The sequence below is a fragment of the Pelmatolapia mariae genome, linkage group LG16_19, assembly GCF_036321145.2.
Source record: "Pelmatolapia mariae isolate MD_Pm_ZW linkage group LG16_19, Pm_UMD_F_2, whole genome shotgun sequence".
NCBI classification, from domain to species: Eukaryota; Metazoa; Chordata; class Actinopteri; order Cichliformes; family Cichlidae; genus Pelmatolapia; species Pelmatolapia mariae.
Window position 1 is genome coordinate 59,041,283 of NC_086241.1, and position 15,117 is coordinate 59,056,399.

Sequence of the window (15,117 nt, forward strand, 5' to 3'; positions counted from 1 at the left end):
TATACAACAAGTTCACAAAACAGGAAGAACATTATATTATCCAAAAAACCCTTGAGAACATTAGAATAAGCGAGAACATCAAGAATTTCTCAAGGGAATTAACAGAGAAAATGTACAACCATTTAATGATAAGTCGTATATACCAAATTCCCAATACTTTTATGGGTAGAAGTCTATCAGACTCTGTTATCTCCAGGACACGACAGACAGTAGCTGAATCAAGAGTTTCCTTTTCTCCCGAAGTCATCTATGTAATCATAGAAGACACAGTTGCAAAGTTTTTGCAAAAGATTCTGCTCTTGGTTGATGATGAAGAAATTGATGAAATTATTCAGAGCGAAAAAGTGTCTGATGCTATTAAAGATATCCAAAACTTCATTGTAACAGCACAGACACGGGCAAAAGATACAGAGGCAGACTCTTCTCAAAAAAGTGGCAGAGAATCTAGAACACCCTGTCATTCTAGACCAGCATCTCCGGAAAGACAGGCCAAGTGTCCAGAGAAAAGCTCAACATCCTCTTGTTTAAGTTTAACACCAGTTCTTGAGAGGAGGGAGGAAGAACTGCCTGAAAAATCAGAGGCCAAATTCTCCAAAAAGGATGAGGAGGAACTGTCTGACAAGTCAGAGGACAGATTCTCCAAAGAGCATGAGGGCATACCCTCTGAAAAATCTGAGGCGAAAATGTCTGAACAGTATGATGACAAGTTCTCCAAAAAGCATGAGGACATACCCTCTGAGAAGTCTGAGGAGAAACCCTCCACAGATGAGAAACTGTCTGAAATGTCAGAGGACAGATTTTCTGAGGACAAACCCTCAGAAAACGTAGAGGAAAAGCTCTCAGAAGCGTCAGTGTCATCTGCTCAAGTGGAGGAAGTATCCCAGAACCTTGTTTACTTTGTTCTAATTAGACTTCTCGAGAAGTCCAAAAGCAGGCGAAAAGGCTGTCTCACTCCTCCAGATGGCGTAACACTAGCTGACATCATTGAGCGTCTCAAAAACTTGGTGCAACCTGAAATCAGCAGCGCGAAGTCTATAACACGTCTGGAAAATGACGTGAGAGGATTGACCAAAAAACTGGTTAAAGGACTCATCAAGGAGTTTGGCTCCCCAGAAAAGATCATGGATGCTGCTTTGGCATGTGATAGTTCATTTGACGAGGCTATTTTGAGGCTCTTGAAAGTCCATTTGGGTGTCCCCACAAGTTGTCGACAAAAGTCCAGAGTTGCCAGGTTCTTTTCAGCATTGAAGAAAGCTTTAATGAAACCCTTCAGATGCTGTTTTAAGGGCAGCGATGACTAAAGACCTTGACTTTTCCACTGCCTTGCTTCTCGCAAAATCTCGAAGCAGAAATGATCCAAAAACTGACTTGAATCGTCAATCATAGCGTCAAATCAAATTCCTTCATAGTTTTCCTAAAAAACTATTATATTTTCATTGTGTCTCCTTTTTGTTTTCCATCGAGTCCAGCCAGCCGCAGCAGATGGCTGCCCCTACATGAGCCTGGTTCTGCTGGAGTTTTCTGCTTTTTATGGCAGTTTTTCCTCCCCACTGTCGCCAAGTGCTTGCTCATAGGGGATAATTTGATTGCTGGAATTTTCTAAAATTGGCGTTTTGAACTTTAAGATAGAGGTCCTGCAAGCCCTCCACCTTACAGTTCAAAACACCTTCAGGAGACTTTGTAGTTAATTGTCATTACAATGAAATAAATAAAAAAAATCCAAATTAAAAACATGTTGACTTTTGTTGTCTTTTCTTGATGTAAACCACGAAAGCAAAAAATGTGTTGCATATGTGTACTTTGGTCATTAGTACTGGTATTTTAATGTATTAGAGTAGAATTTGATATAGGGTTAGAGTTTGTTGACAGTTTATCCTCCTCCGCAGCCTGAGTGCTTCTTCTGTCGAGCTGGATGTCTTTAATGTTTCCAGAACCGTGGAAAATAACAGCATCGGCGAGCTAAAACGGTCGCTCTGACAACAGCAACAGATTACCAGTGATAATAAATATTATCACAAATACACTTCCGTTTCAGATTATAAGTATATTCTCATGCAATTATCTTGGAAAGTGTTTTCCCACTAAAAATATGCAAATAAATAAACACAACAAAGCTCATCCTGATCTATCCCAAAGCCAGCTGCAACAACAGCCAAGCATTAACAAAAAGAAGAAAAGTAATAATTACAAATACAGTGATTTTCTGACTACCTGAACTCATTACTAGATAAGAAAAATATTGCTAGCTTAAAAGCAAACTACTGCCTACTTCTTACACCTTCACCCAGTCCACATTCAGCTCTTTAAGCAGACATTTAATTCTAAGTGGTGCTTTTATGTAAAAAGTTGGGCCAGTTGGCTGTAATCAGGAGTGAAGAAGCAGCAGGAGACAGGGGATTAAAACAATCAGCTGACAAGCCTGTCTAGCTCTGTGAGTTTGAGGTTTAAGAGATTAGAAGACACACACTACAGCACATTTAACCAACAAAATAGTTTATTACAAGGGAATGTACAACAGTGCTGCATTTTTCAATGTTTTTTTAGTAACTCAAAACGGAAAAAGGCTCAGGAACAAACAGTCAAAAGTGCTTAGATTGCAATATAATCTTCTGAATTGAGTGCTTTTTCTTTCTACAAGTAAGGCCCCCAGCCTAAATACATCTGACACAGTAGTTTATCATCTGTGGCTTCTTGTATGAGGTAATGGACGTGCCCCTCAATTGACAGAGGAAGACCCAGCACTTTATTCCTGCTCTTAATCACTCCCTGCAGGCGCTGCTCAATGTCACACACGTGGGTTTTAGCCTAGCAGAGAAACGTAAAGAACAAACATTATTAGGTTTTATTGAACCGGAATGTGTTGTATTTAGCCCAGTTTTCCTCTGGGATTAATAAAGTCTCTCTGGTTTAGATTTGCAAGTAAATATAATTTAGGAGGTAAAAATTCAAGAAACATGCCCACCTTTTCATTAACAATCTCTCCTGTCTCATTGGCCTGAGCTTTTGATAGTCCTTTGGCTTGTTTGCTCCACTCCACCAGGGGATCATGAAGGAAGGTCTTCAGCACACTTGCAAGAAAAATTAAAAACAGAGACACATTTTTAATATTTATAAATGGTTGAATTTGAAATTAAAATTTTTTTATGTGAATTTACCTCATGAGTGGCTCTCTTTGGTCTCTCATTAGTCTTATCGTAACCTCACAGGCTTGCCTAAAGAGGCCCTCGATGCCCATGGGCCCCATAGCATGCACCATGTTTTGCGTCAGACGAAAGGGAACAACCTCTGGCACATCAAATGTCTCCCCCTAGTGGAAAAGGAGAGAAAAGCACAGGCAAACTTAAAAGCAATAACATGCACTGGTGTTAAGGATACATATAATAAATAATCAATATAGTAATATTCCTAAATATTATTTTTATTGAGCCTAAGGCAAAAAAAAGAAAACCTTGTTAAAGAGGCAGTTGAAGTCTACATGAACACATTCTCCAGTGAAGGAATCAAAGAGGATGTTTTCTCCGTGGCGATCTCCCAGACCCAGGATGTAGCCCACCATGGACATCACAGCAGTGGAGCGGCAGTATGCTGAACGACTGCTGTACCTGTAAACACACAAATACTCCAAAGATTTATTCTTGGATTTAAGTTACACTTGAAGCAGATTTTTGAAAAATTCTGATTAGAAATAACTTCTTTCAAATGTGGTCAAGATGTTAAATGAAAATGACTAACATTTCTGGTAAAGCAGTGGCCTACAGGAGTATAATTATAGCAGTGTTGTAGTGAAGGTCATACCATGACGTGGGGTCAGGAAAGGTCCGGAGGAACCATTCATAGAAGATGGGGGTGTCGAGCACACAGCACCTCCTTGTGGATTCGCAGTTTTTCCTCAAAGGGAGCTGTCTTAGGAAGAATAAGCTTCCTGAGCTCTTTACCTGATAGGTAGATACCTTAAAAAAACAGAGAAAGGAGAACTTAATTATTTCTCAACATTTACTTTAAAAAAAAAGGTTTTTGATTGTAGGTGTTATAAGAAGGGATACCTCTCTCTTTGTACAGCTTTGTGAGAATGTGCCGCAACCCGGCAGTGTTGTTAACCCATTCGATGATGCCGCGCTCCTCATTGAGGGGAATCACAGCATAAGTCCGGATGTGTAGCTCCCTCCGTCTGGACTCAGCATCTTTACGGAGGCACTACACAAACACGAAGTACAAACAAGCACATATAAATGCTGTTCTTCTCACTTTTTCTTAAGTATTGTCATGTAATTTGCACACATATTGATTCATTTAGTACAGCTGTGCTACACAATGAGCTCCTGACTGTAAAAAAAAACAAAAAAAAGTTGAGTTTTTGTTCACATTATGAGAAGATGAATAATATTTAATTTCAAATTTAAGGCTAGAACAACACATAAAATAAGAATGAACTTCTAAAAGTTAGTAAGTCTTTTTATTCTGACCTAACGTGCAAGTTGCTCTATGGGCCAGAACTCACTATATAGTAATAGACCCATTTCTGTAATATACTTACATATCTATATTATTGCTAATATATATTGTAATATATCTATATCATGGCTAAAGCACTTCTGGATGGATGCAAACTGCATTTCGTTGCCCTGTAACTGTGACATGTGCAATGACAATAAAGTTGAATTCTATTCTATTCTATTCTATTCTATTCTATATATCCATTTAGTTTGAATGAAATCTCCCAGATACCTTATTGATGAGACAGTTGAACTCCATAAGTCTGCAGTCCTTCCTCAGGTCATCTTTAGGTTTACACATCATGGTGTAACCCCGACCATCCGAACCCTTTAGGCTATAGGCACCTATGGTGGTGGTGCTGTTACCATCCACCTGTAAGACACATTTAGAAACATCTCTACTCCTGCCTAAAGATGATTTAAGGATTGAGAAGTCATAGACTATTGAAGTCTATTTGTGCATGGGCGTGTATACCGGTTTATTACAAAGCTCCAAAAGCTTGTCTGTCAGTCAGTTGGCATCTCCAATGACTTTTTCCAGGGACTGTTCAAGACTGACGGCTTTCTTAAGGATCTGATTACAGCGTTTCATGCGCATGGGGTAGGATGACTGGAAAGAAAAGAAAAGCAGACATAAATAAATGCTGTATTTTGGACGCAGAAGCAGTTGATTACGAAAACGCTAACAGAGAAATTGTAATTTTGATTTGAACTGATCTGCTAAATAACATTTCAAATTTAAAAAAAAAAAAAAACCCCACATAAACAGACTTGCAAAAGTTAAACTTTATAGTCACCCCTCATTTGTTTATATTTTGCTTCCAAAGACCCAGACCTTCTAGTAATTTCTTAAAGTGGTCTTGAGCAATAGTTCCCCAGGCTTTCTGGAGGGATTTCAAAGGTTTTGTTTGGACAGTGGCGCTACATAAGTGGATGACAAAAGAAGAGATGTATTTGCATGCATTGTAGGGCGATCGTGGCTCAAGAGTTGGGAGTTTGTCTTGTAATTGGAAGGTTGCCGGTTCGAGCCCCGAAGGCCGTTGTGTCCTTGGGCAAGCCACTGAACCTACCGCCTACTGGTGATGGCCAGAGGGGCCGATGGTGCGATATGGCAGCCTCGCTTCTGTCAGTCTGCCCCAGGGCAGCTGTGGCTACAACTGTAGCTTGCCTCCACCAGTGTGTGAGAATGAATGAATAGTGGAATTGTAAAGCGCTTTGAGGGTCTCGAAAAGCGCTATATAAATGCAATCCATTATTATTATTATTATCTGTTATGGAAGGCAGCCACAACATTTGAGGAAAAGCTTTGAATGTCCTCCAAGAAGCCTGGAGAACTATTCCTGAATATTCCTACTCCTACCTAATGAAATTACAAAACAGCTTGCCAAAGAGAGTTCAGGCTGTGTTGAAGACTAAAAGTGGTCTTATCAAATATTGACTTTCAAGCTCATTAGAATTACAAAGGCTATATTTCCATGTTTATAGAAATCACCATCAACCTTAAATAAATGAGGGGTGGCTCATTTCTCTCACCTTGGACACCGCAGTCATTAGCCACATAGCTTGCTGGGGGTATGTGAGGAACACTTTGGCCACAATGGTCATGAGGACATTGAAGACCTCATCGCTGGAGTGACACACCCTGGAGATCAGCTGGGAAAATGCGGTCAGGAACTGGTACGGCGCCAGCTTAGCGCAGTGCTCGCTCACTACTGTGTTGATTTTACTCAGCTCCTGTTGCATCTGTCTGTCTGCTCGCCCAGCTGAGGTGAGGGAATAGGTATAATTTCAAGTGTTAATGAAAAGCCAATGAAACTGAAACTAGAAATATCTCCCTGCCCTGTGTGAATTGCCCACCTTTCTCACATTCACACACTTTAGCTCCAAAGTCCAGCCAAAGAGACAGCATGCGAGGCATGGCCTGGTAGATATACTGGTTTCCAAACTGCAGAGCACTAGGAGGGAGAAAGTTGATAAGTGTGTTGTTTAATAGTCTACAGCAGGGGTGTGCAACCCCAGTCCTCGAGAGCTACTGTCCTGCAGCTTTTAGATGCATCCTTGTTCCGACACACCTGAATCAATGAATGGCTTGTTATCAGGCCTTTGCCAAACTTGATGGCATGCTGAAGAATTAATCCAATCATATGATTCAGCTGTGTTGGAGTAGAGATGAATATAAAAGCTGCAGGACCGACGACTGGAGTTGGACACTTTTTAACACAATTTAATCCCCACATTTGAGAAAGAAAAGCAAAACACCTTTTTGAAAAGTCTGTAACAAAACCATCAAATCTGATAAAAGTTATTTAAATGCTGCTAAAGACTACTACTGCCAAAGAAGAAATGATTGGAATTAAAAAAAAAAAAAAAACCAACATATCCTAACCTTAATTATTGGGGGAGAATAATGAATGATGCTCATAGTGAGTAAAAAGTAAACTGAGTGCATTTTTTGGACAGAGATTCACTTTTAATGTGTATGTATAATATAATACAGATACATAAAAAATACACTCCAAAAATAGAAGAGTCCTTGAAATGTACAAATGTACAAAATATTAATAAAACAAATTTGAAAAATGGAGACACCTTGGCCTGTGGTACAATGTATACAATGTATGAAAAGATCTTTACTGCAGATACTCCTATGGCTCTGCAGATTTTTTCTTTTCTTTTAACCTATGTCGCCTCACCTTGAGGTTGGCAAATCTGTCTATCACATTTGGGTGGTCAAGTCTCTCAAGCATCTCTTTCTCAACTGACTCTCAGCCAGGTGCTGGAGTCTGCTTTGACCTATGGTCCTTCTCAGCCAGGTATGGAGCTGACGCAAGACACTAAAAGACCTTTCACAGCTACTGCTACTAACTAGGTTTGTTAGGGCAACCTGAATAACAGTTTTCAGTCTGGGGAAGATCTGATTATCTAGAAGATTGTACAATGTTAACATATCTGGGATGGCACCAGCCTCACTCTTGAGCTTCAAAAAGTTTTTGGCAACCATGACTTCCTCTAACTGAAGTTCAATATGGTAATGCAGTGCCAGGGCTGACAACCCAGTTTGTTTTGCAGATTCTGTATAGCAGCTTTAATATAGGGAGAACACAACTTCCAGATTGTATGAGTAAAATCAGGTTTTTTCTCTTTGTCAGTTTAACAGTTTCTGTTTTGCCTGTCACTATTCCCTGTTGTTTTCTTACCTGGTTCTTCCTGGCCTTGTACTTTCTCCTCACACTCCCCTCTTTCCTCTCTCCCTCTTTGGACTGACAATCATACACAAATAGATTGTATTCAATTAGATTTAAAACTTACATTAATATGAAAAAAAAATACTATTAAGATCACTAATAAAAAAGTCCTCTCTCAGTGTACTTTCAACCAAAAGGCAAATAACCAAACCACATGTGCATCTAATAAAAGATATAAATATTGAAACACTGATCCAACATTATCCTTTATTGATGGATCGTTTGATTTTACACCTTTACCTGAATGTGGCTCCTTTTTTAAAAAAAAAAAAAAAAACTTCCTTATATCCATTATGAACCTGGCTGTCTCTCTGTACACACACACACACACAAGAGTTATAAGGTTAATGGGCATCCAGTCAGTTAGCTAGTTATACCTTGGGTTCAATATCGGCACATGCACATATGACAAAATAACCAGCTTCTCTCATTACATTTCAAACAGGACCGTGGTAACAAGAGTAGGCTACGGACAATTTTAAGTTTTAGACTTTAAATAGGCTATATACATTTCAATGCGAGCAACAGGACGGTCAAATGTCGCTGATTTTACTACAGAGCAGGACGGATTGTAGGGTAGCAAACATAGTCGGGAAACACGTTTTCAACACAGCAGGTTACCTGGGTGTAATGTTTTTCAGCTAAAAAGAAACATGGCCTGACTCCTACCTAACTATATAAAGAGTAACTGAAGGTTAAATGCAGCTAACACGTCCAATTTTAAGCCAGGCACTTACACGTCCGCAAGGGCGCTAGAGCCAGAGTAGGGGAGAGCTGGAACAAACCATTTTGGGAGGGGGGAGGGGTTATCTATACTTTTGTTGTTAGAATGTTCCACTTCAATTAAGTACTGTATGCTTTTTATATTTTTAGTAGTGTGTCACACAAACAGCAAATATTGTCAAAAAAGTAAGAAATCTTTGGGGGTGCCTTGATTAATGTTGGGTGTGCTACAGCACCCCCCAAAATGGGATAAAATCGCCCTTGATATAGACTTCAACTGCCTCTTTAGCAAGTTTTTTTTTTTTTTGCCTCAGATTCAATAAAAATATTATTTAGAAATGTTATTAGATTGATTATTTATAATATGTACCCCATGAGGTAAATTCACATAAAATGATTATTGTCAAATTCAACCATTCATGAATAGTAAAAATGTCTCTGTTTTTAATTTTTCTTGTAAGTGTGCTGAAGACCTTCCTTCATAACCCACTGGTGGAGTGGAGCAAACAAGCCAAAGGACTATCGAAATCTCAGACCAATGAGACAGGAAATATTGCTACAGCACCCCCAAAAATGGGCTAAAATCGCCCCTGCTGTGTTTTATTACTTGATATTGTCAATAAATACAAGATTGATTTATGTGACATTAGTTTTTATAGATAGAATTGGCAGTGGTTATTCTGGAAGTTGTTACAGTCCTAACTTATTAAGAAAAACTGTGGAAGTGATGAAGGAAAAAGCTGCCACTCAGCATATTGCCACGTTACAAAAATTTGAAATTTGTGTCACCTCTTAAAGAATTTTTAACATAGTTTTTTTTTAATATATATAATATTTAAAGTAAGGATTATAGTCTATTATATTTGTTAAAACAGCAAAACGTCTGCTGCACTCCGGAGTAAATAAGGAAAAACATTGCAGGATAAAAAAAAAGACTCCCTCTGCTGTGTTTCAGAGTAACTCACGTACCGTATTAAGGAAAAAAAAAGATCAACAAAATTCAAAGTGCAGCTGGCTTGACCGCGGCTGCACTCGAGAGCTCACTGCACCATAGGCTGTATCCCAATTCAGGGTCTGCAGCCTTAAAGGCTGCATTTTAAGGCCGATTACGTCACAGCGGCGCGCCGAAGGCTGTCCCAATTCAAAGGCTGCTCGAAATCCGGCCCTGAAATGCGGCCTTCATTTCCCTGAATTTTAAGGCTGTGGCGATGTAGACTTCGTGGCCCAACATATCCCACAATTCATAGCGCGGCAGTCACTGTGGATAATTTTGCCGCAGACGGCAGAAGCGTAGCGGCCGAAGAGTAAACTGTTAAACGTAAGTACTGAATATTATGTCACTTATTTATGTGCAAATGTTTAATAATGAGGAACATTAAAACATTACTGTTGGCCACATGTCAGCAAAGTTATTTGCCATTAGCGATGTTTGTACTTTCAGCATTTACTTGGTTTTAAAGCCTTTAAAATATAATAATACAATAGCTGACCTTAATCTTACAGAGAATGTGATGATTCTATGGATAATTAAAGTCAGTCATATATCCACAAACACAACAAGCTGAAAGTCAGTGATGCTGCTCGGTTTGCAGTCCTGAATATCACGGCACAAGCAGGATTCACTGCACTGTTAATGTTAGCTATGTTATATTGCTGCCTCTGTTCGGTGGTGTCGAGCCAAACGGACTTTAACGTGTGTTTGAACGAGCTGACGGTTCACTCGTTAAGCTGAAAGAAAGATGCTTTAATCACAGCAGTCACACATGTGTCCACTGTACCATCTGGGAACGCTTCTTGTTTAGCACTCGTAATAACACAAACACTAAATCCTCCTTCTCTTGTGCTGTTTTGTAGCAGTGTATACACCTGAGACTGTCACCTGTCTGTCTGTCCTGCACTCTCTCTCTTTTTCTTTCTCTCTGATTGTGTAATAAAAGTATGAACATGTATTTATAAGTTACACTTGTGTATGAATCCTGCAGCTTATCACACATTTGATTTCCATGTGTGACAACTGCAAGTGTCCAGAGTGAGGACAGACTGAGGGACCCATTGCACCCCTGATGATCCACCAGGACAAACTCAGCAGTGTGTGAGGAAGAGGAGGAGGAAGAGCCAGCAGCAGCTGACAGATGGAGAGAATAGACAGACTGTTCCCTGTTTGTGAAGGACCGCTAGGAAAGTTTAAAATAACTAATTGTCTGTCCTGAATCAGTCTTATTAGGTAATGTTCAAATAATTTGATCATTCCAGTGTTTTCAGTGTGGGAGAAAGTACTCAGGGCCTTCAAGTTACACACTATGAAAGGCAGCAACAAGTTTAATGTTCAGAAACCTAAAGTGTGTATCAGCAGCAGAATGGAGCTAAAAATAAATGTTTGTTTCAGTTCTATGAAGCTTTGAGTATTTTGGATTAGTAGTACTGCTGTGTTTGTTGCATCATATTGCTGTAATTGTTTATATGCTTTATATATTCTGAGGTAAGTTGATCTATAGTGTTACATCATATTCTATAAGGATGTTATGTGTTTGTTTACTTTCTGCCCAGTTTGACCCATTTAGCAGAAGTCAGCCTGTTTAAGGCTCTGATATCTATTCTGTCTGACTTAAAGCAGTTATGACATGGTCTGATTTTCTCACCCAATGAAGGAATATTTAATATATCAGTCTACTCTTCATTCTATCAGAAACAGTTTTCACAGTTCGTACATTTTCCTTTTTACACATATATGTAAGCATTGAGCCAAATTTAGTAATGCCAACATATTAGACGAACAATATTTGCCTCTTATATATAATACATCTACATATACACTGTCAAAGATACTTGTCTTTGAGTGAAGATTTAAGGTGATAGGACATATAAATAACTGCAACTTGAATCTTTACTGAAGCTCAGTATTAGACACAGAGTTCACTCACATGAATTTCACTCACATGTGCTGTACCAGTGTACCTGCACATGTGATGTGACAATAGAAGTGATTTGATTTGAGAGTTCAAACTCACTGCTGTAATAACTTATAATGATTAATATAATAACTATAATATTGGCGATATCATATTTACACTGACTTTAGTCTCATGAACAACATTAGCTAATTGTTATTTACTAGCTAATCTTAAATGACTGTTCAGTACATAAATGAAGGCCAACAATCATGTTTTACAGTCCTGTGGTCTCAGCCTCAGATACTTATTAAATCACTCAAAGCTCGTGTAGAAACAAACACACGAACAAATATGTTCTCCTTCATTTCTGTCAAACAAAGCTGTATGAAACGTTTCCAGCGGTTGGTGTTATGGTTGCTAGGCAACCTGGGCAGCGCGACGGAGGCTAGACCGTCCCATTTCACAAGCCTCGCACTTCCGGTCTTAGCGGTCTTTGAGTACGCGGCCCTTGAGGATCGTTGAGGCTGCGTACTTTAAGGCTGCAGACCCTGAATTGGGATACAGCCATAGTTTCTCATTCTCAGAAAATGGACTTCATTGTCAGTTGTAGATTTATTTGCGCGATGATCTGCCGAGATTATGAACTCTTGGTTGTGGAACGGTTTGTGACGATGCCATGCGCACCCGTTATGACGGCCGTTTATCAATGCCCAGCGTTCTCGGTGAGTACGTACCCGCCGAGAACGCACGGGAGTACGTACCCGCCGAGAACGCGAGCACGGACTCGTGGGCCGTTTCTCAATTCTCAAGTACGCGAGCACGGACTCGTGATTTGTACAGTTGGAACACCAGCGTACGTGATGATGTCACAGGTCCGGAGTTTTTACTGCCGTCCCCTCTTAATTTAACTGTAAGTAACATGTTATGAAGCTTAACTTTAATCACAGCCAAACCAGTTTACTCAGGAACAAATAAAACACTGAAATAAACCAAACATTAACATTTAGAAGTGATCTAAGTGACTTGTATATCATTGTTAACCTCAGTAGTGAAACCTCTATTAATAAAAATAGTGTACATGTACATACGTGTACATACCTTAATAAAAACAAGCAGGTGAGATGTTAGAACGCTTTTATTTCTATTCTAGTGGACACTCAATACTATAGACAGCTGCTGGGGTTTCTTTAACCTGAGTAGTGAGAAGTCCGCGAGCGGTTTTGGGGGGGGGGGGGGGTTGGAAACGATGTGCCGGGAGTCTGCTGTTGAGTTTTGGACGAAATGCATTCTGGGATATTTAGCTGTCCCAAGTCTACGCCGATGCATGCTCGATAAAACGGGCGGATCGAGAACACATCCGGGACTTTTTTGCGTTCTCGGCGTGATGCGTACTTCGAATTGGAACAGTACTTGGTCTCCGACTGATGACGTATCACGAGTACACGAGAACGCAAGTACGCACAAGTACGCATATTGATAAACGCCCGACGTGTCTGGAACTCTGTGCTTATGCGCATGCGCGAATATTCGTGCGTTCGAACGTCACAGAAGACGTCTTTGATCTGGTGTTGCTTTGATCCGGGAAAAGTCCTTAAATAGGACCCAAGCTAAGTCAAAAGGTTATCGCTTTCAGAGTTCGCCTGGCGGATTATACATGTCAAACTTTCCTCACTCTTTCAAATCAGAAAGTTTAGCATTTCAGGAAGATTTTAACAGAGGGAATCCTTGTGGAACAACAATGTTTCCAACACGGGATTATAATTCTGAAATTCCTCTGGTCCTATCACCAGATGAGCTGTTCCCGGTTATCAATAATGCCTTCAACAAGCTCTCTGACCAACAGTGGTTCTTAATAGAAAATGGACTTTTGGATTTTGATGTTCGAGCAGTTTTGGCCGATATGATTTCTGAAATCATACAGATCGCCACAGCCAAAATCTTGAGAGTTGCGCTTCCCGCCATTCAGCGTGGTGCATCTACGGATTTAGAAAAAAATCCATTTATTGGTGACGCCATCTCAGTCACTTTTGCTAAAGCGCTCAACATCCCCGAGCATGACTCTGTGAGTGCTGAACTGCTGACAAAGATGGTTGAGAAGGAGATTTCAGATAAGGTAAAGTCGATTGCCACCGTGGTCAGGGAGAACCCCAATTTACCGCCAAACCCTGCTGTTTACGTCAGTGGAATAATTCCGAATATTCGAAGACTCCGTGTCATGGTTTATCTTGCTGTCGCATCCTTGAAATTATACGCAATAAAGCGGCAAAGCTCACGCTTTATTGCGGTAAGCGATTCAAGTCAATTTGAATCCAGCAGCGACAGCAGTGTGTCCGGCATCTCACGCGAATCGGCCATCTGGGAGGTTAGTGATATTCTGACCAGATATAGTCGAGAATCATATTCTGCAGATGATGAATTATTGGATGACGACGAAGATATAGAAACTGAGCCACCTGCTAAAATAGAGCAACTTTCAGAAAAGACAGAGAGTTCAGAAAGTGGGGAATGTGCAGAAGCTGAAAGGCAAGCAGAAAGTTTGGAACCTGAGACCATTGTAGAAAAATTTGCAGCTGACATTGTCAATATTATATTTGACAATCTCCCTTCTTCTGACACTGATTATTCTTCCCACAGTGAGAAATGTATCTCACCCAAATCTGGATTTAACATGGGAGTCATCTTCGATAAAGTGAGAGAGTTTTTCACCTCACGTGCTCCTTGCGACCCACCAAAATCCCGCAAACACCATTTTTCCAAGTTTGCACAAAAACATTATGAAAAGATGAAAGAGGGGCTGAAAAATACAGTGAAGGAGAGCAAAAAACATTTTATTAGTCTGTTAAACCTAAACCGCTCCCCTGAAACTGAGGGAATGGGTTCCCACGACAATACGAGTGTCAGCCTCCCAGGGTCAACATGCGAAACTCCTCATCCAAAATCTACCATGTCTCTCCATGCTTCTTCAAGAAGCTCATCTACTCTGGAAACCATGCTAAAATGTTCTACTGCAACTAACTTTAATGTCATCAGATCTGAAATTATTGACATATACAACAAGTTCACAAAACAGGAAGAACATTATATTATCCAAAAAACCCTTGAGAACATTAGAATAAGCGAGAACATCAAGAATTTCTCAAGGGAATTAACAGAGAAAATGTACAACCATTTAATGATAAGTCGTATATACCAAATTCCCAATACTTTTATGGGTAGAAGTCTATCAGACTCTGTTATCTCCAGGACACGACAGACAGTAGCTGAATCAAGAGTTTCCTTTTCTCCCGAAGTCATCTATGTAATCATAGAAGACACAGTTGCAAAGTTTTTGCAAAAGATTCTGCTCTTGGTTGATGATGAAGAAATTGATGAAATTATTCAGAGCGAAAAAGTGTCTGATGCTATTAAAGATATCCAAAACTTCATTGTAACAGCACAGACACGGGCAAAAGATACAGAGGCAGACTCTTCTCAAAAAAGTGGCAGAGAATCTAGAACACCCTGTCATTCTAGACCAGCATCTCCGGAAAGACAGGCCAAGTGTCCAGAGAAAAGCTCAACATCCTCTTGTTTAAGTTTAACACCAGTTCTTGAGAGGAGGGAGGAAGAACTGCCTGAAAAATCAGAGGCCAAATTCTCCAAAAAGGATGAGGAGGAACTGTCTGACAAGTCAGAGGACAGATTCTCCAAAGAGCATGAGGGCATACCCTCTGAAAAATCTGAGGCGAAAATGTCTGAACAGTATGATGACAAGTTCTCCAAAAA

General features: G+C 39.9%; 1 protein-coding gene across 1 annotated transcript; it reads right to left on the minus strand.

Moving 5' to 3' along the window:
- Window positions 1-2,507: 2,507 nt before the first annotated feature.
- LOC134645747 (serine/threonine-protein kinase ATR-like) lies at window positions 2,508-7,762 on the minus strand. The gene is given in 12 exon segments (XM_063499316.1): window positions 2,508-2,805; window positions 2,963-3,068; window positions 3,156-3,307; window positions 3,449-3,602; window positions 3,796-3,846; window positions 3,848-3,950; window positions 4,044-4,194; window positions 4,726-4,866; window positions 4,969-5,103; window positions 6,027-6,256; window positions 6,351-6,448; window positions 7,691-7,762. Coding segments are annotated over 8 exon segments (963 nt in total). The 5' UTR covers window positions 4,798-4,866; window positions 4,969-5,103; window positions 6,027-6,256; window positions 6,351-6,448; window positions 7,691-7,762; the 3' UTR covers window positions 2,508-2,631.
- Between the last annotated feature and the right edge of the window lie 7,355 nt (window positions 7,763-15,117).